General features: G+C 53.8%; 1 protein-coding gene across 2 annotated transcripts in view; it reads left to right on the plus strand.

Moving 5' to 3' along the window:
* Nucleotides 1–23,009, plus strand: part of FRMD5 (FERM domain containing 5) — a gene marked incomplete at both ends in the record, with an annotated part of 81,556 nt that overhangs the window by 57,461 nt on the left and 1,086 nt on the right. The window contains 12 exons of one of the 2 annotated variants that reach the window (XM_080351324.1): nucleotides 5,887–5,991; nucleotides 6,924–6,966; nucleotides 7,530–7,608; nucleotides 11,291–11,388; nucleotides 12,149–12,272; nucleotides 13,272–13,359; nucleotides 16,782–16,870; nucleotides 17,588–17,651; nucleotides 18,223–18,314; nucleotides 19,900–19,974; nucleotides 20,683–20,751; nucleotides 20,857–20,963. In XM_080351324.1, coding sequence (XP_080207450.1) covers nucleotides 5,887–5,991; nucleotides 6,924–6,966; nucleotides 7,530–7,608; nucleotides 11,291–11,388; nucleotides 12,149–12,272; nucleotides 13,272–13,359; nucleotides 16,782–16,870; nucleotides 17,588–17,651; nucleotides 18,223–18,314; nucleotides 19,900–19,974; nucleotides 20,683–20,751; nucleotides 20,857–20,963 — 1,033 coding nt within the window. The remainder of the gene's footprint in view (nucleotides 1–5,886; nucleotides 5,992–6,923; nucleotides 6,967–7,529; nucleotides 7,609–11,290; nucleotides 11,389–12,148; nucleotides 12,273–13,271; nucleotides 13,360–16,781; nucleotides 16,871–17,587; nucleotides 17,652–18,222; nucleotides 18,315–19,899; nucleotides 19,975–20,682; nucleotides 20,752–20,856; nucleotides 20,964–23,009) is intronic. The other variant, XM_080351325.1, reaches the window with a different exon arrangement.

The raw sequence follows: 23,009 nt of genomic DNA on the forward strand, positions 1-23,009 counted from the left end.
CCCATCATCCCCTCTGCCGGCTTGGGGCTCCCGTTGGGACAGAACCTTCGAGAGGAGCCCTCAAAGCATGAGCCAGTCTGGTTTGGCTGGAGGTCAGAACCTGTTTCTTAGAGCGGGGTTTTGCAGTGGGAGCTCACTGCAGGAGCCGGAGGAACCTGCTTGCAGGGGATTTCTGACACATCCCATACTATGACACTGCAGGGTGTAACGATGCTCAAGTGAGAATGTGGTGCCCAACCCTCGCCTTCCCATCGCCAGTACCACATTTAGGGTTGGCTGATATCGCTGTGCCATCCCCGTGGCAGTCGGCAGGACCTGGTGGGTGTCACAGGCTGCGGGAAGGGGCTGGTTCTGCGCTGCTGAAGGAGCTGGTTGTGCTCAGCCTCAGCGTGCAAACTGGCCTTGCTGCTCTGGCCTTGTCCTGGAGGCGGCAGGTTGGGTGGCAGTGGGGCTCAGGGTGATGTAGGAAGCTCACACTTTTATATGGTGTTGGGCTTGGTGCCGCATGGTACCTGATTAGGAAGCTGGAGTGAAACAAACCCATCGTGGCGCATGATAAATGGTCTAAAAATGGCTGTGCTACCAGTGTCTCTAAGCAAGACTTTAGGACAGAGCTGGGTCTCACCCTGCAAGGCAAAGCCATCCCTCACCGCTGGAGTGGCAGCCGTGCTGCCCAAGAGCTGCTGTGCCTGAGGATGGGGCTGCTCCTGCCTGAGCTGAGGCACACCGTTTCATTTTCAGATGAGCTGCTATTTCTAAATCTCCTTTTTTAAAAATATTTTTAGCTCTGGATGACCCTAATTTTGGCTGAGGAGCTTAAAAAAGCTAAGAATGCAAGGTTAGTTTAATCTTCTTAAGGTTTAAAAATCATCTGGGATCCTTTGTTTGATAGTGCTGGAAGCGTTTATCTCCCCGTAGAAGCCTTGTTTCTGTTTTGCAGTACATGGTGCAAAACTCTTTTGCAGTAAAGGCTGCCAATTTCAGCATTCTGCACTTTTTGTCTGCAGGAACTGTAGTGATGCTGATGCTCAGCAGGGCGAGGTGCTCAGGGGCTCCTCAGACCCACGACCCTGGGCTGGAGGGCTGGGGCCAGATGGGCCCTGACCTAAGGTTGTTGAGTTCTGTTGAGCAGCAGAACCCACAGTGGAGTTTCCCGTCACCAAGCTGTGGGTCCATTTGCCACTGGAAAATCCCATTGGGATCTACCTGCCATCGGCACAGCGCTGTCTTCCTGTCCCTCTGTAAAAATGGATCATAGAACTCCCTGGAAGATCACGCATGAGGGAGGATGTGGAGCTGAGCTGGGGGGGAAGTCGGGTCCCCAACAGCATCTCCCCACGCTGCCCGGCAGTGCTGAAACCATCTGGGTGTTGCTCGTGGGATGCGCGGCTGCAGGGACAGCACACGGAAATCCGGGTCTGCAGGTGTCCTGCCTGCCTGTGCCATAACACAGCTGTCTGTGAGCAGGGGCACATCTTCAGCTTGTTCAGCACGAGACTGGACAAAATTAGGGCTATTATGAATGGGAACAACGCGATGTGGTGCATCAGGAGTGACAGGCAGCCTGTGTCCCCTGCGCAGCGCTGGGAGCAGAAGCGCGGCCCCAGCATCACTCCCTGTAGTCCTGCTCAGTTGCACAATTGCAGTCAGTCCTGGTAACGCACTACCCTGCAGCGGCTGCGGGGTCCGGGACACAGTGCTACGCTTACTGGCTGTTCCACAAGTTTTTATATAGAACAGAAGTTTAAGACAGAAAACAATCATTAGCAGGTGTTAATATTCAGCAGGAAATACCTGTGCATGGTGGGGTCAGCTCAGCACACAGCGTTCCTGGTACGTGCGACCAGTGATTGCTAGCAGTGCGATCATCTCTCCATCAGACTGCTGTACTGCAAGGCTGACCTCAAAAGCTGGCAGACCTTGAGACAGATGTAAGTCTTACTTTATAAGAACATATAAAGATCAAAACATAGAATATTTAAGCTGATATTATGCAATAGACAGCTCTTTTAAGTTGTGATTTGTAAAGACAGTTCAGATAATTTCCTGAAAGACGTACTCATAATAATTAATTTAGAATATGTTTAATTCAAGTTAGAGAGATCAAAGAGAAGGAATTTTCCCCTGTAATGCTGTTTGCGTTTTCACACTTTCACCATATTCCATTGGACTGGATAGGGGAGGCATGTCTGATTTGTCCTTCATTGCAGTTTCTCTGTGTTAAGATTGCAGAGGCAGCATGCAGATGTTCGTGCACATTTGGGGCATGGGAAGGGAACGGGGGGAGAGCCTGGAGCAAACCCCTCAAAACGGGCTCTGGGGTGCGGAGCAGCGCAGCGTGTGAAGGGTGAAATCCCCTCTCTGCTAGAGAGGTTCGCGCTTTTGCCGCCTCCTCCGGTGTTTTCCATGCCCGTTGTCTGTACGAGGTTTCCCGGGTGTGCGGGTTCCCTGAGCAGCGCTGGGGGGGCTGCCGGCAGGCAGGGCCGACATCACTGCCAGATGTGCCGTGCGTCGCTGGCTGCAGATGGCACGTGCTGCAGCAGCTGCTTCACGTCCAACAGCCCTTCAGGTCTGATCGGGAGTGATTTACAAGTATGTCTTTATTTGTGCAACTACAATTGGTGTTGTATAGCCAGTTGTTTTAACCTCTGGCTGTGTCAAAAGTGCCTTTAGGTCAGGCTGCAAAGTAATCTTCTCTAGGGGAAGAAGATAAAATCAGTATTTATTACTATTTTGTATATAATGTAGGAGGAGGTTTGGTCTTCCTAACACACACAATGGCTGATCTGGGAGGGTTATTCCGTGCCTGACAGGAGAGCAGGGCTTGGGTGGTTGTTCTCTGCTCACGAGATGCTGCTGCAGTTTCTCTCTCCTCAAGCGCTGTGTTGCTGCTTCAGTCCTCATTGCAAAAAGGAATATTATTTAAGGAAAGAACAATAACTTGCTCTAAGCCAGGACAAGGGATTTGGATTCTGGCAGGTTTCGTTGTTCCTTTCCGCTCTGTGCCCTTGTACCTGAGCCGGGTGCACAGCCTGTGCTGGGCGCTGCTCGTGTTTGACAGTGATGAATGATACAGGCAGAGACTCAATTAGCCTATTAATAAAGCACAATCTAGGCCATGGTTTTCCAAGTTCGTCACCTAAATCCGTATTCAGGCTCCTAAATGAGTGGCCTCATTTCCCAAGCAGCAGCAACAGCTCCCCAGGGGCAGCGGGGCGAGGGGTGCAGGTCTCAAATGGGAATCTTTCATTTTTCCCAGTGCTGGTGCATTTGCATATTGTCACAAGAGCAAGTGGGGGCCTGTGGTCTGGGGAGAAGGAGGGATGCAGGGCGGGAGAACAGAGAGAGCCAATCTCTGCCATTTTCGCACGGTGCTCTCAGAGCTGTTCCCACGGCTGGCGGGACTGGCTGCCTGCAGGGAGTTGTGTGTGTTTTGGTCTCAGCATCTCGCAGGGACTGGGCTGGGCTTTGGCAGGCCCTGCTCAGCCCCAACCCATCTCTGCATGCTGTGCCTGCAGGACACTTCAGCAGCCTCGGTGCAAACTCTTAGGGCACCACTCCCAATGCTCTCCTGCTGCTTCAGCTTCTGCCCAGAACAGCTCTCCCAAGTTTCCATCTCCACAACAATGAGAGCTGCTGAAAAACTCGGTACTAAATTGGGGAAGAGCGTGATTCAGCGGAGCCGGGTGCGATGCGCTGCGGTGCCCAGCAGCTGCCAGCTCTGCCAGCCGGGTTTGGGCTGCGCCACTGCCTTTTAACAGCAGGTCCAGGAGCCCAGCACCACTTCACCGCAGAGCCCACAGGCTGCTTGCACAGGCGGGTTTGCACCCTGGGACCGGGCTGGCCATGACTCTCTGAAGGAAGCACTATTTATTTAAAATGCAGCGAGATTTACCATACCGCACCAAGGCCCAGGAACAAGTTAATGCCAGACCCACAGGGTTCCTTGATTGCGTGGTCTGTGTCTGCTGAGCTATTATTTGATCAGATAATGCACATGTTAAATGTGTTTGTCAGGAAACGGAAACCTGTGTTATCTGAAAGAGACAGCGTCGGCTGTCAGGAGCAGCCTTTGATCTGCAGAGCTGTGGCGCTGTAAAGCGGGTTCCCCACGGACTGGTAGGTAAAGCAGGATCCCCATGCACTGGGAGAGAAAGCAGGATCCCCATTATCTGCAGGGTCCTTCTACAAAGCCCGGTGCATGGCCAAGGGCAGGCAGCTTTTCAGAAATAAATAAAATACTGGTTTTGATCCCGAACTTGACACAGACTGAGGGGACCCCCTTCTGGGGGTGACACTCTGCTCACCTTGGAGCCCTGGGATGGACCCTGCGGGCAGCTCTGCTGAGCTGGGGGTCATGAATTACCTGGGTGCATCTGGGTTCTCGTCCATGAGCAAAACGTTACAGTGGTTTATTAGAAACTGGACGGAAAATTTCGGAGTAGTTAAATTGCTGTTGTATAAAGGGCTTATATGGAGCGTTGCACAGCTGCACTCTTGGTCTGGGTCAGTCCCTTTGCTGATAAATCAGGTCTGGTGTGGGGGCTCTCCAGCCCTTGGCTTACTGACTTCAAACCTTTAGCATATAGGAAAACGATTTCTGGGAAAAATAGTGATCTTCTTTTTGACAGAGAGGATGCACAGCCCATCTCCAGCTGTGACCCCCGGCTGGACGAGCTATGAGTGAGTCCTGGGGGCTGTGAGTGGGTGTCACTGTAGGGCTCTCAGCTCTCTCTGGTGCTGCGTTTCCATAGCAAATGCAGGACGGGCCATGGCCTCCTGGGCCAGCGCTGCTGTGGAGCAGCTCACAGCACTCAAATTCAGTGTGTGCTTCAGCCTCTGCAGCGCTGGAAATGAAATTTTTAATAATTTTGAGATGTATCAGATTTTATAGCTATAATACTTTAAGATTCCCCATTAATGTTCAGTCTACTGCTGGCTGTAAGTTGTACTGGCACACCAGACCTTATAAATCTGTAGTTCTCATGGCCCTGAGAACTCACTCTCCAGAGTGGGGATCTGGTTCTGGAGAAACAGAAAGCTGTGAAGTCCCCCTGCCCTGCGGTGCATGGCCCTGGGGACCATGGAGGCAAAGGTTTTTTCCTAAAAATTCCATCGCAGAAAAGGCACAGAAGAAATATGCTAAAAATAGGCAGGTCGGCACTGGCTTCATGCCATAGTGCCAGAGAAGGGAAAGGCTGTTGAAGAGAGGCAGAAGAGAGCAGAAGCAATGAGGTGACGGTGACCTGTGCCACATCTGTGACGAGGGACTCCAGCGGGGTCAGAGCAGCAGTGAAGCTGCCACCTCACTGATCTGCCTGGAAACACGGGCCAGAGCCTGGAATTCACAGCTTCCCTCGAACGGCTCGAGCTGCTGGCTGATTCCCAGACAGGCTCTGACCTTGCTCACAGTTTTATTTATGCTCGTAAAACACCCCGCATGTTTTGTTTGGTGGCGTTCAGGCTGTGTTTGCAGCGACTGCAGTTCTCCTGCCCCACTCTCACCACATGCTCTGTCCAGGCAGCTTCACCTACAAAGTGCTGCCAGAGGTTTGTTGTCCAAGCAAATGTGTTTTTTGGCCGATGTTGCCACCTCCTGCCGAGCCCTGGGCAGCCCCAGCATTCTGCCCGCACACGAGCCACAGGTCTCTGGACACGGATGGGGCTGGTGTGTTCTGGGGTCCTGCTCCTGGCTGCCTCTTGGGTGGGATGTAAGATGGTTTCTGAGCTGAAAATATTGCTGATGAAGCACCAGGGCAGTTGGTGGATTTGCAGCAACCTTGGTGTCACCATAAGTGTCGGACCCTTCATCTGCCTGGCATGCCCCAGCTCCTCCCTCTGCTGCCATCATCCTACACTTTGCCAATGAGCTTCTTTGTCTTGCAGAGAGATGCTAAGGGCCAGTACCTGTTTGACCTTCTCTGCCACCACCTGAACCTGCTGGAGAAGGACTACTTCGGCATCCGCTTCGTGGACCCCGACAAGCAAAGGGTGAGAGCCCTTCGTGTCCGGGCTGGGCGAGGGGGTTTTGTGCAGCTGGGTGCTATCAGACGTGTCCTCACTGCTGCGGCTGAGCACTAGGGCAAACAGAATTGGGTTGGGCAGTGATGGGGGCTCTTCCCCAGCGATTCTCCCAGCCCCTGCTGCGGGAAGGACAAGCCACTTTCTGCCCTCTCCGTTTTGAGCTGGGAGCTGCTCCCTTGCTGCCGCCCAGGGCGGGAAGGGGCTGTGCTAAGCCCCTCGCTGCCCCTTCTCCCTTCCAGGGCACCCACTGACACTCATCTGGGTTTTCTCACCCAGAGCAGTAGCCTCCTCTTCCTCGTCCTCCCCACCTTGCAGAGTTGGAGCCATTGGGAGTGTGTGATGCTGCTGCCTATTGCGAGGTCTCTGGACCGTCACCCCCCATGTCACCTGTGCCCTCCAACTTGTGTTTTTTGGTCTTTCTTCCTCCCAACTCTCCAGCCTTCTCCCGTTTCTCCAGATTTGCCTCCTGCCCTTTGTTGTCATGCTGTGCAGGACCCGATGGCCGGATTTGCAGCGGGCTGTGGAGTGGCAGCTCTTCAGTGTGGGCGAGCAGCATTTTCCTTGCATGATGCTGAGGGATCGTTAACTGCCGCTCCACTTGTCAGCTCTTTGTTTCCCTGCTTTTGGTGAATCGCCTCTTTAAACACATGTAGAAATAAACCCCTGTGCATAAAGGATGGTTGTGAATCGTCTCTGTGTGCACGGTTGGAGAGAGCATGGCTGAGCTCTGCACTCACCAGCGTGTCCGCACGATGCTCTGGGGAGCCCCCAGCACAGTCACTGTGTGAGGAGGAATGTTGGGGTTTTTACTCAGACCATCTTCTCTTCTGGCAAATGAGCGTTATTAATTGAAAGAATTTGTTACTGAGTTGCTTTAATTACCTTCTTTTTCCTTTCAGCATTGGCTGGAATTTACCAAGTCAGTTGTGAAACAGATGAGGGGTGAGTACCACCACAAGCAATTGTCCTGGACAGGTGATGTGTGCTCCCTACATTCTAGATATATTGCCATTTTATCCAGTCCTTCCCCTCTGGGGTCAATTCCCAGTGCATCTCCCAGAAAAAGGGCCTTTTTAGTTATCCACAAAGCTATTCTGCTGGGCTGAAAGTGGGGTTATTCTCCACCGGTCCCACTGCAGTTGCAACTGGCTGTGCCCCCCAGCACACGGGCACCAGGGCACCGGCCCTGCGGGGACCAGGACAGGGGTGATGGGGATGAGCAAAGTGAGATTCACCAATGCCGGGTAGTGAGGTGTGCGGCCGGTGCCACAGGGGCTTCACCATAGCTTTGCTGGGGACATCTGCTCCCCGACGGCACCACAGCAGGGACCAACCCTGGACCCATCTCCTCCCTCCTGACCTGGGGCAGCTGGTGTGTTTGGAGTAACGGGGAGGGTGGGTGAGCCCCCCAGCAGTATCTGACCATCTCTGGGAGCGGGGTTGTTTGGGAGGACAATGGGGACAAACCCTGCATGTGGTGACGGTGGCATTGCTGTTCTCTGCAGCCCAGCCTCCCTTCACCATGTGCTTCCGCGTGAAGTTCTACCCCACGGACCCGGCGGCTCTGAAGGAGGAGATCACCAGGTGAGGATGGGGATCAGCCAGCAAGGGCTCAGCCAGGGCAGGAACACTCCGCCCATCTTCCCTCTATAGTCAAGAGAGAGCAGCAGCCATTGGAATTTCCTGAACGCTTCTGCATTGTCCCAGCTGTGGGGAAACTCTGGAAATCTCCAGCTGGGTTTGTCAGCATGTGGGGCCACTGTGTCCAGTGCTGCCTGTGGGTTTAAACTCACCGACTTCATCTTTGGCTGCAGCCGGTTACACAAACCACAATTCCAGGGCAAAGTGCTCTGGGCCCAGCCCTGTTCACTGTAACATCCATCGTGGCTTCGGTGCCATCCTGCCAGTGCAGAACAGCTCCTGGGCAGCACCAGGCCTGTGCCTTTCCCTGCAGCTCTCCAAAATCTCTCCTTCCAGCTGGAACCCCCTGTCCTGGACGGTGCTGGACAGTGGATTCAAGCAGGAACAGCAGTTCACCCTCAGAGTCTGATTTCTGCTTCTGCAAATACTCTCACTGTTTCTAAATCAGATGTTACAGCCAGCGCCAGAGCACATCTCCAGCTCAGGGTGTCCTTGCGTGTGCTCAGTCTGTCGGGAAGGGCTGAAGTGTCCCCAGTTCCCTTGCTGTCCCCTGGAAGTAATTAAGCCACAACCCTTTTACATAAGGGGCATGGATGTTCTGGGAGAAATGAGTGATAAACTGCGATGCAGAAACTTGACAGCGCTGCTCTCCAGTTGCTATCTTTAGGGGCTCTTCACGCTGCTCTTCCTGCCAGAAGGATGGACGTGATGAGCACTCGCAGAGAAACCACAGCAGCTTTGGCAAACAAGCCGTGACTGCAGATCTGTGGGGCTGACAGCGCAGACCCCCCTGCGGAGGGTCTGGTGCTGCCTGAAACTGAAGGTTCCTGCATTTGTCCCCTGGAGCCTTTTGCCATTATTGCTGCTAATAATTCCTAGTTTTCTTTACAAGCCTGGGGTTTGTTAGGGAGAAAGTAATAAAAATGGTACTTTTTCTAAAAGACAATACCCTGGATCTGGGTTTGGGGTGTGAAAGGTGCAAAACCTATAGGGTCCCAGCTGCCAAAATGCAGGTGGAGGCTCCAGCCAAAGCCAGTGAGCTGCATCTGGGAGCAAAGGGTGGGGGGAAAAAACATCACCCTGTGCTTCCTGCCTCTGCTTTTGCCTGGGATGTACCTGACCAAGGCAGGACATCATCGCTCCTGGATAAGAAAACCTCCCTCTTACCTGTAAAAAACAGGGACAAAAGTAGCACAAATGTCTCTTGATGGCTGCCAAGCAGGCTGGAAATGCTGTCCTGCTCTGGGGGCAGCCAGCTGCTGCAAACTGCAGGACCCCTGATGTCTTGGCCCCAAATGCCCTCAGATGGTGGCAAATAGTCCCTGTTATGCACTTGGTGCAGCTCCACCTCAGCAGCCTGGAGCCGAACATCCCTGCATCCCTCTGTGCATCCCTCTGCCCATCCCGTCCCACGCTGGGCTGCTCTTGCTCCATTTGCTCCGGCTGCCATTAGATATTCCTGCTGAATAGCTGGAGTCTGTGCTGAGTGTGCTGAGAATTAAGTAGGCTTACTGATAGAGCTAAATATATTCCAGGATTTAAATCTTAGGATTTTCAGTCTATTTCTGCAGGCAGCAAATGAGAGAGGATGTCAGGGCTTTTGCAGCCGGTTTTGCAGAGTGTTTGAAATATACCTGGGCTCAGCTTTTTGCTTCAATTTTGCATTCATCAACTCTCTGTATTTGTGGTGAACAGCGCAGTTAGGAGAAGCAGAGGATGGTTATGTGTTTCAAAAACTCTTCCGGGGTTTGATTTCTTAATGCTGAAGTACAAAAGTAAGGAAAGCTTTGCTTGTGTTTCACAGAAGGACAAAAAAAAAAAAACAAAAACAACCCACAAAAGTAAAAAAAGCCCCTAAGGTGTTGTTTGGAAGAGAGAAAAAGTTTCAGTTCTTGGGGAGCTGTGGAGGGGGCGAATCCTTTGAGAAGAGTCCCCACTGCGTTTGCTGGGCCGATTGAAATGCGCCCCTGTGCAGAATGCCAGAGCTGCTGCTGCCATGGGCTGCCTGGGACAGGACTGACCTGGGGTTTGAACAGGAGCATTTCAGGGGACACACACAAGTGGCCAGTAGTTTCACACGGATACATCTCCTTGTTTTGCTTAGGAGACATTTATTTAGTTTGCAGATTTTACATTTACTCCCAGAAACTGTAGCCATCAGACCTTCATTTAAATGTGAAACAGCCAAAACCCTCGTCTTTAATGACAGCTATTATGTGGGCATTAAGCTGCACACACAATATGTTAATTGTATTTCTTTAATCAGAGATTAGCAAATGTCTGCAGCTGTCAGGCAGGGAGAACTGAAATGGGGTCAGGATTGACCCTTGGGTGTTGGGAGCTGCACCCCCAGGGCAGTGGGGTGGAGCTGCATGGCAGCTCATGGCTTCCAGTTTGGAAATATTAAATATTTCCCATCTTTAATCTCCTTTTCTGAGGCAGCTGCATCCCAGTGCTGCTCTGGAGAATTCCCCTTTCCAGGGGCTATTTCCAAGGAACAAATAAGGCTTTGGAAAACCTGCTCAGATTTGGCACTGCAGCTCAGATTTACAGACTTTCCCTTCCTGACCAGGGTTCCATGGTGGGTGCGGGACGGGGACCCAGACAGGTTAAATCCATGCAGTGGGCTGCCCTGCTCGCTGCACTGGAACTGTGCCTGCAGCTCAAACCTGGGCTTAAAATCCACTTTCCCCTGGAACAAGTACACTTCAATATCTGGTTTTCTTTTTGAGATATTTTATCTGTGAAAATTAGTGGCTTATCTCATCATAAATACGAATTTGAAAAATGAGGCATGACTGAGATATTGCAGAGTGCGAGTCTGATCATTTAAACACATTTCCGAGCAGTCCAATTTCCATTTTGCCCCTCCACTCTGTGACTTATGTTTTACCATCAAAAGGTTTTTCCAAATGTATTGCTGTGTGACTCAGCCCAAGCTGTTACTGAGGTTTGAATTTATTCAAATAAGTAGTTTTCCACCCTAGTTTACCTTATCACTGGATGTTGGTGCATGGAGATTGGTGTTGGTCATTGGGGAGCACAGAGTGGGGAACTGGGTGAGACCTGAGAGGATACAGAAAGTTGGGCAAGGAGGAAATCAGGCCATGGGGGAGCTGAGCAGCCAGGTAGGGATGCAGGATGGGGAAGCACAGCATTGCTGGGGGTCTCAGGACCACAAGACCCTTCAGAGCATCATCCCCGAGCACCTCATGCTGGACTGGGGTGGTCATGAAGTGTCACCAGGACTACAGGGACCCGCACTGCCTCGTCTGACTTTCCTCTTGTGTGTGTTTTCCTGCCGGGATGCTCATCCCAGTGTCTCTATGCCCAGGGAGCTATGTGTCTCTGCTGTGCTGTGTGTGACTGCACAGGTGGGAGCTGGATCGGGGGAGATGCCATGTCCCTGCCGGGCTGGGACTGTCAGTCTGAGCTGCCGCACCAGCCCTGACAGGGAACTCCTCCGTAATTAGCACGTGTTGGCTTCCAGCAAGTGTAATGTCTTGTAAATGGGATGCTCAGAAAGAAATGTTAGTGCATGTCGTGGTAGATATTCCACATCTAATTTGCCTGTTTAGGTAATTTAAACTTTGCTTAATAAACGGACTATCTCTTCTGTCCTCAGGTACTTAGTCTTCCTACAGATCAAAAGGGATCTCTACCATGGCCGTCTCCTCTGCAAGACTTCGGATGCTGCTTTGTTGGCCGCCTATATCCTTCAAGGTAATGCCTTTTGACAAGATAAATTTACTTTTCATGCTAAGTACTGATTACATTCTTTCACTTACAACAGATCACTGCACCTAGAATACAAATGCCTGCTGGTGTGGGTCCCATGCTGCCGGACTGCGGTTGTGCTGTGGTTGTGTGGCGCAGGGCTGGGCTGGAGGGGGGTGAGGAGGTGAGGATCAGTAGCCCTGGGGCTGAGCCAGCCCGGGCCATGGCTCTGTGCTTGTCCGGGCGCGGGAGCAGCCCTGGGACAGGCAGTTGTGTGTCCAAGGCTGTGCGCAGCCTGCGGTAACTCCGACCAGAGCTGCTCTCCATGTCACTTTATGGATTTCCAATTAATTTTATTTTTTAAGTCACATTTGCACCCCACGGGGTGAGCAGGATTCTCTCACTGTTCCCGGCCAGCTGGGATGGGGCTGGGGACTGGGACACCCCAAGGCTGCTGTAACACAGAACCACAAGGCTCCTAGGAGGCTCTGGGCAAATAACTTGAGGAGTTAATAGATTTAGGAGAGTGACCGTCTGCTGATGGGTGATTCCAAGCAAATGGTGAAATTAATTGCCGGCAGTAAATGGCTTACAAATGATCATTCTGATGGGAAGCACGGGCGGGTGGGAGCAGCATTCCTGGGATGCTCTGAGCTCTGCATCTGGGTACTGCCAGGATGGGAATGGACCCTGGGCTGTGATCTCCAGAGGTGCCTTCCAACCCCAACCATTCTGTGGTTCTGTGACCGTTTCCATCTGCCTCCAGCTGAGATTGGGGACTATGACCCAGGAAAGCACCCGGAAGGTTACAGTTCCAAGTTCCAGTTCTTCCCCAAACACTCGGAGAAGCTGGAGAGGAAAATCGCAGAGATCCACAAGTTGGAGCTCAGGTACGGCCGGGGCTTCGCTGGGCAGCAGCAGGGATTCCAGATGCTCAGCTAGTTTTTGTCCCTATTTGGGATTTTCGGTTGTGCTGTGGGATGAGCACTCGCTGCTCTCGTGTGTCAGATCCAGCTGGGAGCCAGCGGGGCTCTTGGCACTGCTGGTAACAGCAAACTGCAGAGCAGAGAGCTTTGGGAAAGCGGGATGTTTGATGGCACAGAAGCATCACAGCGAATCACCCTGTGAGAGAAGCTGCTGCATTTCCCAAACCTCTGCTCACTGCGAGTGTGATCCAGCAGACAGAACAAGCTGCAGAAAGTGCAGAGAAATAACAAAAACAGGTGGGCAATGGAGCAGACTTGGTCCTGGGGCAAAACCAGCCCCGTCCCTCCTGCCCGGGGAGGGCTGGGGGGTTTCTGCAGCTCTTGGCTCAGCTTGGGCATCCCTGGGCTTCCCTGGCAGGATGGGGACAGTGACCAACCACTCCCAGACCCCTTCTGCCTTCACCCCGCTCTGGGGACGTGCTCCGTCACAGTGTGTGCACAGACCATCAGCAAAGCGCAATGTCCTCTCGCGGTGCTGGTGGTACCTCCAGGGCTGTGTCCCATGGGACAGCTGGTCATGTGGCAGGGACAGTGGGGGTGTCACCTCCCAGGACCCCAGCGGAGCCATGCCCGAACATCATGGGGGCTGCTGGCCTCTGCCCAGCAAACTCCCCATCCTCCCCCTGAAGAAATGCCTGTGCTGCCTATAGGAAAGTCAACCCCTCATTTGGCAGCAGCAACTCAGTTTTGGTGGGTTGTGGTGCTGTGAGATGCGCTGGCTGGAGCTGTGGGGGGGCTCCACACTGCTCTCCTGCTGCAGACAGGCTGTGCTGACAGGGGTAGTGGGAACGTGCTGTGGCTGATGCCTCTTGTCACTGATGGCAACCCTGTCACCAAGGGCTGACGTTCCTGTTCATGTCTTCCATGCAATAGTCTTGTTTTCTCTGTTTCTCCCCCCTGCAGTGGGCAGACACCAGCTACTTCAGAGCTGAATTTCCTTAGGAAAGCCCAGACTCTGGAGACCTATGGGGTTGACCCACACCCTTGCAAGGTAAAACACTTTTCTGAGCACTGTTCCTTGCATTGGATTCTTGCTCCAGCCAGTAACAAGCCGCAGATGTGGCTGGTTTGTCACCTGCCATGGGGCTGCGGTGCTGGCGGAGCTGTGGGACACGGGCTGTGCTGGAGCCAACTGCAATCTCCAGCCCCAAAAACCAGCCGCAGCGAGCACAGGGGAGGGGGAGCGCTCCAAAACCCTTCCAGAGAGCACACACGGAAACTGTAAGGAATCATTTCTCATGCAGACAACTGTAAAAGTCAGTGGCCCATCATCTTCTGTGAAAACCTGTAATTTGGAGGCAGTAACAAGGTCAGTAATGTGTCTGAGAGACCAACAAGCATTAATCTCCCAGAGACAGACTATCGCTCTGCTCTTCCCTGGCCAGTAATCCAGTTTTCTGTTTGAAATGCTTTTTATTGAGTGTAGATGTCATTGCGTCTCTCTCTGGTCTCTTATAATCCCATCGTGTGCAGATAGATGTGGGATGCAAAGCAGATGGAGAATTTTACTCTAAGGGTGGTACCTGCTCCGTGGTCCCTGGGAATTTTACCTGGATTATGCCACATAAATATGCCATTGTGGTGAATCCATCTGGCAGGGTGTGCTGTGGCTGCTGGAGGCACTGCCAGGCGGGAGGAGCTGCATTTGCACCGGTTTCGTGGTGCTGCTGGCAGTGATGCTCAGCACCCGGGCTCAGTGCCGGTGTGGGGAGGTCTGTGCTTTGCTCCTGTTTCCCTGCAGGGTCCTGTGCCCCATTTAGCACCCCTGCTCGCTCCAGCATCCCCCGCTCCCCAGGGGACCCTGCTGCTCCCCTCCCCTCTCCATCCCACACTCCAGCAGTACATCCCTCTGCTCAGGTGCTGCTTCTCCCTTTCCCAAAGGTTTTCCCAGGCTGAGGAAAGAGCCACAGCACTTTGGGCAGCCCATGAGCTGCAGGAGCTGCTGCCGGGCTGCTGCCTTATCCACAGGCTGGTTTCGGTACAGATGCACAGAAATATTCCTGCCACCACTGGACAGAGCTGCTGTGTCTCAGACACGAGGGGTTTGGGGATTTGTGTCCTGCCTTGTGCAGGGTGTTGGGTTGATGTTCAGGGGTCTCTGCTTTTGGCCATTCACCCTTGACAGATTAAGGTGGATTTTTGATCTAATCTGGATTTAAAACTAATTTGTTCTCTGCTCAAATTCGGAATATCTCATCACAACACTGGCTCTCTGCCATCCCTGCACCGTGAGGTAACTGAGATCCAGCATCCCAGGCTGGAAGGCAAAGAGCAGAGAAAATGTGTCACCTGTTGATTAAGCCAGGGAAGGGCATAACTGGAAGCAGAGGGGGAGAATTGTACTCCTGAACTGGGGAGATACTGGGAACGGGACAGCTCTGCTTGTTGCTGAGGTGCTCCGTGCCACGTTTTCCCCCAATAAAACATTGTAGGAGAAGGACCACAGGCACTGAACATGCATCCCTCTTCTGCAAACCACCCCTGTAGAATTCCTTGCCTGCTTTTCCTGCCCAGCGCAGCAGAGATCCCGAGCCTGGCACGTGACTTCCCTGCGGCTCGGCGTCCCTCCAAAGCCACCTGAACCTCTGCCAGCCAAATAAAAGGCAGGGCAAATCTAACAATTACTGAGTGGCCACAACTGTTTCATGATATTCTTAAAACTGAGTGTGTAACTGTTTTTTCCACACACACCAGCTCAGTTAATGATCGCTTCCCCGGAGTCTAGACGTTGTGATTAAGTTAAAGTGCTGCCTTGCTCTGTGTGTGACACTAATTACTGGTTTGGCGCTGTCTGGATGCCGCCCAGCCACACTGGCTGCGCGGGGCTCCGGGGGAGTCAGGTCTAATGGCTTTTACCATTTTGTGGTTTAATTACTAGTGAAGGGGTTGGTGGGGCCTTGGTGGTTTATTGCTCCCCAGTAAGCGATGGGATCCCTGGGGCTGGGACCTGTCTTGCAGTTTCTCCTCGTTTGTGCTGCCCCGTTATTCACTGGCAGGTTTTGGGGGGTGTGTGGGGTGTTGGGCCGAGTGAACCTGCAGGGAGCAGCCACTGGCAGGGTCGGTGCAGGGGATTCAGCATCGCCACCACCTTGGGGCTGAGGGTCAAAATGGTGTGTGAGCTTTGCCGACTCAGTGACGTTTTCAGAGAATCATACAATCATTATGGTTGGAAGATCATCAAGTCCAAACATAAACCCAAGTCCACCACTAAACCGTGTCCCTAAGTGCCACATCTACATGTAATAGAACCACAGGATGGTTTGGGTTGGAGGGACCTTCCCAGCTGCCCCAGTGCCACCTCTGCCATGAGCAGGGACATCTTCACCAGCTCAGGTTGCTCAGAGCCCCGTCCAGCCTGACCTGGGATGTCTTCATGGATGTGGGGCATCCACCACCTCTCTGGGCAACCTGGGCCAGGCTCTCACCACCCTCACAGCTAAAGAAAAGGAGTTGCAATTCCCAGAGATCCTCCAGGGAAAGCAGGGAAGGAAAGCCGCCTGCTTTCCTTCACTCAAGTTCAACCTGGCCCTTAGTAAATAATAGTGTGTTGTACATCAATTTGTGTTGCTTTCCACGTCTGTCTTTCATAAAGTTCAAAAGCTCATCACGGATGTGTTAGGCTGCCTGTCAGGAGCAAATGGTAAGTTAGGCAGTTTTAATGTCTCTGAGCATTTTAATTCCACCAGATGTAAGGAAATTAAGTCCTTATCTCATACTGACTTACTTTCTTTACTCTGACATTGTTTTTCTTTATGAAAAAGAACAGCTATAGCACTTAAACCTTTTTGACAGATGTTTAAGCTCTGGGTTGTTAATAGAAGCAGGAGCAGATTTCCTTTGCAGTGACATTTACCCTGACCGAGGGGTCGCTCCTTCCTGAGGAGTGAGAGGTACTTCACTTTAACGCCAGTCCAGACCTGAGAGGATCCCAATTATGCCAAGTGTGCAAAACCAGATGGGTAGTGGTTTTGTAATGTGGACTACTTTACAGTAGGGACAAAACTAAAACCATTTATCTCAATTAGCTTGGGATCTAGTGATTAATTTAAACCTTTGCCTTGGAAGTGAAAAAACACCACTGCAACCAACAATTCACCTGTAGCTCTTATTTACAATGATTATTAAACCTCTCTCATGTTGAATATTATATCTTGCAGGCTACATTTTTACCCCCAAAAGTTCTATATCATGTATTAAAAGAAGGGTTAGTCCCATTTTATCAGTGGCTAAGTTTCAACAGTCCTATGTATGGTTTGAAAAGGTGGCCAGTTGCCCTAAAATAACAAAACCTAATCAATAGGAGGCATGATGATGATTGACATTCCTCAAATTAAGAGATCACTTCTAGCTTACAAATCACACAATAAATGATCTCAGATTTCTACTTGCTGAGAAACTGCTGTTTTCTTCCAGGATGTGTCGGGGAACGCAGCGTTTTTGGCCTTCACCCCCTTCGGCTTTGTCGTTCTGCAGGGAAACAAGAGAGTTCACTTCATCAAGTGGTGAGTGCTGAGTTCCCCGGCTCTGCCGGGAGCGCTGCGGTGCCTGCACTGCCAGGCTCAGCGCTCCCGAGAGGGGGCGACGGCCCTCGGGGTGTCACTTGGTGGGATTTCGCTTTGTGCACTGGCTTCGCTGCTGGGCTCGGGGCTTCCGAGATGGGACGGTGGCCCTCAGGGTGTCATTTTGTGCTCTGTCCCACCCGTGGTGGGGCCCAGGAGCCCGGCTGGCTCTGTGCTGCCACTATTTTCTGGCCCCAATTCTGCCTTAGCCCCTCAGCCGCAGGGCTCCGGACTAAGCTAAAAATGCTCTTTTTTGTTGCTTTATTGCCCCGGACTTCTTCAAAAGCCCCCCAGCCCCTCTGAACTCCGTTGCCTTGTTCCTCAGTCTTTACTGCATCTCAGATTTGGGCTGGTGTGTCCCTCATGGCTGATATTGTCACCTGGCCGGTGCTTGTATGACGAGGTCCTGGTTACTCTGGGACACCTCATTGACCATTGGCTTCACTCCAGTGTGTCCCCCTTTCTAGCTGCTGGTTTCTGAGCCAGGGCTCTTCTTACCACCCTGTGTCACCTCCCAGGCACTGAAAACAGGGTCCTGAGGCTGCCCCGCTGCTGTCCCCAAACCCCAGCATGTGACCTGCAGTTCTCAGTGAGTGCCCAGGGCCACCGGCTGCTGTGGGCCCTGCACAGCCTCTCACCTGCCTGTCCTTGTCCTTGCAGGAACGAGGTGACCAAGATGAAATTCGAAGGGAAAACTTTTTATTTGTACGTAAGTCAGAAGGAGGTGAGTGCTTCCCCATCCCATGGGACATCCCAGGCGTGGCCATGGCAGGTTCTTTGGGCACTTGGCAGGTGTCACCCTGTGCTAGGGGTGCAGGGACACAGTGGCAGTGCTGGGGTCACGTCACCCCTGCTCCCAGTGGTGCCACCTCTGGGCGCTTGGAGCCGCAGATGCCAGGTCAGCTCCAGCTGTGCGATGGTGGGGGCTCTGCCTCTGGCATTTGGGATTGTTGTGGTTATTTGTTACCACCACTCGGTTAGCCCTGCTTAGTGACATCAGCCTGAAAACCTCTGGGTGAAAACAACTCCTGCACAAGCCATCAGCGTGGTTTTCTTAAAAATGCATTTCTGGCCGTTCAAAAAGGCGGGTGAGCGGGAGGGATGGTGGCAGGTCAGAGCGAGGGGCTGTGCCGGGGTGTCAGATGATGCTCCAGCATCTCCCTGCATGGCGCCAGAGCAGGATCTGCCCCGTCTCAGGCGCTCTTCGGCTGCTCTGGCTCCAGCCATGTTCCTGACGTGCTGCCTCTGGGCACTGCTCACTGTTTCCCTACCCACTCCTTCTCTTTCTCCTTTAGGAAAAGAAAATTGTTCTGACCTATTTTGCCCCAACACCAGAAGCCTGCAAACACCTCTGGAAGTGTGGGATAGAGAACCAGGCGTTTTACAAGTGAGTGTTGGACCCCAGCTGTGTGGGGGGTTCCGCGTCCCCCAGGGTCGGCACAGCCCGGTGCAGCTCCTGTCCAAGGGCTCTGACAGGCACCGGCAGCGTGACAGCCCTGTCCTGGTGGCCTCAGCATGGTCACCAGCCCTGGGGAGTCCTTCCCACTCCCCCACTGTGCTCATCCCTCCAAAACAAGCCTTTATTCAGGAGACTGATCATTTGGAGATGAAACCTTTAACGCTGAGCAACCAGCGGAAGTGTTGGACCGCTTTCCCTGCCGATGGTGACTGGTTCGCAGCCACTGCGGATGCTCCGGTACTGCCAGCACAGTGTGCAGCCGGTGTGGGAAGTGGCAGGGACGGACACTGCCAAAACTCAGGAGGTGCTTTCTGACCCAATATTCCAGGGTGGATTTTCAAAATGGCTTCACATAGGGTCTGTTTGTGCTGAATCCAGCACTAAAATCTCCACTGAAGCTGAGCCAATGCCCCGGGTGCTCTAGCAAAGCCTACTTTTTAATGGGGAAGGCCCAAAAACTTTCAGAAAAATGTGCTTCTAAGCTCTTTGGGAACAAATTAATTGCTCATGGAAAATACTCAAGGGAGTGAGCTGCAGCCGCTTGCCTGGTGGTTGGGGACGGTGGCTTGAGGGACTGTCCCTGGCTGCCCCCTCCAGGGACCTGTGGCGGGGGGAGCTCCTGTCGGGGAGGCCAGGGATCGTTTTCCCTTCCCCAGGAGGTCAGGACTCCCTGGTTCGTGGCCACCTAAGCAGCTTTTCTGCCCCCAGTTTGGTGAACTAGGCTGTCAGACAGGGGTGGTCACGGGCTGGTCTGGGCCCAAAACCCAGGGAGGTGCCAGTTGGAGCAGTTTGGTTTTACCATCCTGCTCATGTTGTACTTAAAAATAGCCTGCTTTGTGCTTTGTAATGAGTTTTATTTTAATCAGCAAGATGCGAGATAAAGCCTGTGATGTATTCTCTCTGGGAATACTGCAATCAGTAGGTTTCGTTTCTCATTATATTAACACGGAATGAAATTGCAATATTGCTTTACAAATCTTTTTATGATTACTCATGTCAGTAAATTACCGCTGCAATGTGCACCCACTGGAGTGGGCTGTGGGCTCGGCCGAGTTGCTGCTGGGCTCAGTCTGGGGCGAGGGACCAGCTCCCAGGGACGAGGAGGGGACAGGACCGTCCTTACCAGGAGTTTTGGCCAGACAGACCCCAGCGGGTGCTGCCTGCCCGGGACAGGCCGATTCCTGCCCTGCAGAGCCCTGGCAAGGGGTTCAGCTTCTCGGGGAGGTCCAGCCCGGGGCCGCTCTGGTGTGCGGGTGCTTGGTGGGGCACCCAGGTATGGGGAGATGCTGTGATGCTTCAGGTGCCACCATGCTGCTGCCAGCAGCTTGTTTGGTTCCTGGTAGCGTTTCACATCTCCAGGGCTTTGCTCCTGTAATCTGGCCGTGCTACTGTGTGCTGGATGCGGTGCCAGCATCAGCAGAGCAGTTGGTCCTCACCCCTCGTGGGTTGTGTAGGGAAAAAAACTGAGTGCTCAATGAATGGGATGCTCAGGCCGCTCTTGGTGCCATTGCAGGCTGGAGAAGTCGAGCCAGGTCCGGACTGTGTCCAGCAGCAACTTGTTCTTCAAGGGAAGCCGGTTCCGATACAGGTAAATGATGACAGTAAGTAGCAGTATGGGTGAATTTTTGGATGCTCCCTTGGATGTGCTCTGAGGAGCAGGTCAGGGCTACGGTGGCCTGAGGACGTGCTGAGGTTCCTGCCATCCCCAGGGGTCCTGCCATGGCAGCACCGCCCCCTCACCGAGGCCATCGCCGCTTCTTCCTCTGCTCCACGGCCGACACCCCCAGACCCAGCCCCACAACAGCAGAGTTTTGGAGGGATGGGTGTGGAGAGGAGAGGATGGGGGGTATTTGAGGTTTTTCTTTTGTGAACAAAAACGAGTGAAACAAACCACTGCAGTTCCTAAATTCCAGGGGGGGGTTGCTCCTCCGTGGCCCTGGACCTGCCACCTGGTATCTCTGCGGGACGAGAGGCCCCGGGTGCATCCCCAGCTGTAGGGTGTGCAGGAGGGCCCGGGTTCCCATGGTGTGTCCCCCAACAAAGGGAGGTGACTCCACGGTGTCCAGCACCTCACACCAGGAGAAGCAGCAAAACATGGTAGCCGAGATGTCAGCCCAGCTGTCCCTGCTCTTCCCATCACCTGTATTTCCAGCAAATCTTCCCGCTTGCCCTGGAGCTGTGGGTAGAACCCCCAGCCCATGTGCATGGAGTCGCCTTGGGCTGTGCTGGGGTGCAGGTGCCGCGGGGGCAGCTTGCCGGTGCGGTGCTCACAGCTGCTCTTCTCAACCCCCCGCAGTGGCCGCGTTGCGAAGGAGGTGATGGAGTCCAGTGCCAAGATCAAGCGGGAGCCGCCTGAGATCCACCGGTAAGAGCCCAGTGATGGGGCTGGGATCTCCCCGGGGTGGCAGGGGGAGCCAACGGGCTCGGGCACCGTACATGGCTCTGACACCATTCCCGTTGTCGTCCCCAGGGCAGGGCTGGTGCCAAGCCGGAGCTGCCCCTCCATCACGCATGGCCCCCGCCTGAGCAGCGTGCCGCGCACCCGGAGGAGAGCTGTGCACATCTCCATCATGGAAGGTAGGGCAGGGGGCCAGCCCCGCGCTCCCAGGACACGCACACACATGTGTAAACATGTGTGCGCACACACACATACAAAGCTGATTTTTGTACCCCCTGATGCTGCTGTTGGGATGCCAGGGCAGGGGTTGTCCCCAGCATGTCCCCAGGGCTCAGAGCAAGGTTTGGCAGCACCAGATGTTGCTCTTGCAGCTTGGGGCTGGTTTGAGATCAATAGCTGAGCCCACACAAAGTGAAGAGCTGGTTGTGGAAAAGAAGTTTCCAGTGCAGAGGCAAAACAGAGGAGAATTTCTCTGCAATGTTAATTTAGATTAAATTGGAAATAAAACAAAAAAACTTCCAGGTTGTCCTGATAGCTCTGAGGGAGCCTGGGGCCAATGTCTGGGCTGACCTTTGGGGTGACAGCGTGCCTGGAGCTGTGACAGCCCTACAGATGGGGTCACCTCTGCCACCCCATAAACGCGAGCCCCTTCTCCCCACCTCCCACATGTGCCATTGCGAAGTGGCCAGAGTGTTAAACAGCCTCTCACCGTAAATCACCCTCAGCTGGCACCGCCCCTGCCCCAGCAGCTGCTTTTCTTCACTCTCACTTCAGCTCGTTCCTGTGGAAATGCAGGAGCCCAAAATAGCCCTGACCCCAGGCCAGTGGCACCAGTGCCACTGCGTCAGCCATACCAGCGGGTGAGCGGCTGTCCCAGCACTGTCGCAGTCCCTGTGGGTGCCCGGTGGCGCGGGCCGGGCCAGCCGCTGCTGTGCACCATGGTGAAGTGCCTGATAAAGATTAAAACCAAAGTCAGCGTCCACCTGCGGCTCATCAACCACTGCTGCCGGGAGGTGCGGGTCCGGGTGCTGGTGCTGGGGCCGCGGCTGCTGGCGCGAGCACTGGGGGCTCTGCCGCTGGTGCCGGTGCTGCCCAGGCTCAGCCGCGACGCTCCGCGTGTCCGCATGCTAGGTAATGCTGCGCTGTCTGGGCGGGTCGGGGCTCTTGGGCAGTGGTTTTCCTGGGGGTCCCTGGGGGTCCCCCTGACCGCAGCCCCGGGGGGACGTGGGATATGTGAATGTTGGATGAGGACGGTGCGGGGTAAGTGGGCTGGGATCTGCCTTGCCAGCTGGACCCTGTGTTGTTGGTACCACAAAGCTGCTCTGCTTTCGGGGCTGGACCCAGCTTTCCCCAGATTCTGTGGCTTTTTGTGCCAGTTCCGTGGAAGGAGCCAGTGGCAGGAAGGTTTGGGTTTTGGGGGGCTCAGCACCACTGCCATTGCAGTGAGGAACAGGGGAAACCCCTCTCCTGGTGGAACCAAGCTGCTGCCTGCCCCGGGGGTGCCCACCCCATCCGGGACACAAGGGGTGTGTGAGGGGACGTTCCCAGGAGCGTTGCGACACAGCGGCAGACATTGCTGTCAGGGTGAGAACATGTTTATGCCTCCCCTGTGCTTATCGCCTGAGCTGTTGCTGGCGCTCGGCGCTGCAGTGACACGGGTGCGAAGCTGAGCTGAGCCGGGGGCAGCCAGCAGGTATTTACCAGCAAGAGGCTGCAAAGCCCGGGGAATGCAGGACGAGCTCTTTTCTTCGCCCTGTGGCAGCACACAAGACCAGGTCAGACAGTGCCACTGTGCCCTGGTGTTTTGGAGCACTGAGCCATCCCCATCGGGGAGAATGTTGAGCCCTGTCCCCTTACAGCCGGTGACACTGAGGACCCACTGGTCCCGGCCACCACCACCTCCAGACACCCCTGACACACAGGGTGCTGGAACTGCCTCCCCCCCATAACCTGCCCCTCTTGCTGTGAAAACTGCAAGAAACAAGTCCCACATTTGTGGGATTTCTTGGAATTTGGGTTTTTTGGGGGGGCGTTAGTGGGGAGAGGAGTTCCCTGGGTCCTGCCCGCCATGCTCAGCCTTGGCACGAAGTGCAGCCGGGCTGTGCCGGCCGGACAGGTTGGCACACAGCTCTGCTGTGGCTTTTGTTCCTCTGTGTGCCTGAGCAGGTGTAAGCATTCTTTTTGTAGTGAATAAGTAGAAATCAGAGCTATTCGTGCCTCTGGTC

Source organism: Nesoenas mayeri (assembly GCF_963082525.1).
Source record: "Nesoenas mayeri genome assembly, chromosome: 11".
In the NCBI taxonomy this organism is placed as follows: Eukaryota; Metazoa; Chordata; class Aves; order Columbiformes; family Columbidae; genus Nesoenas; species Nesoenas mayeri.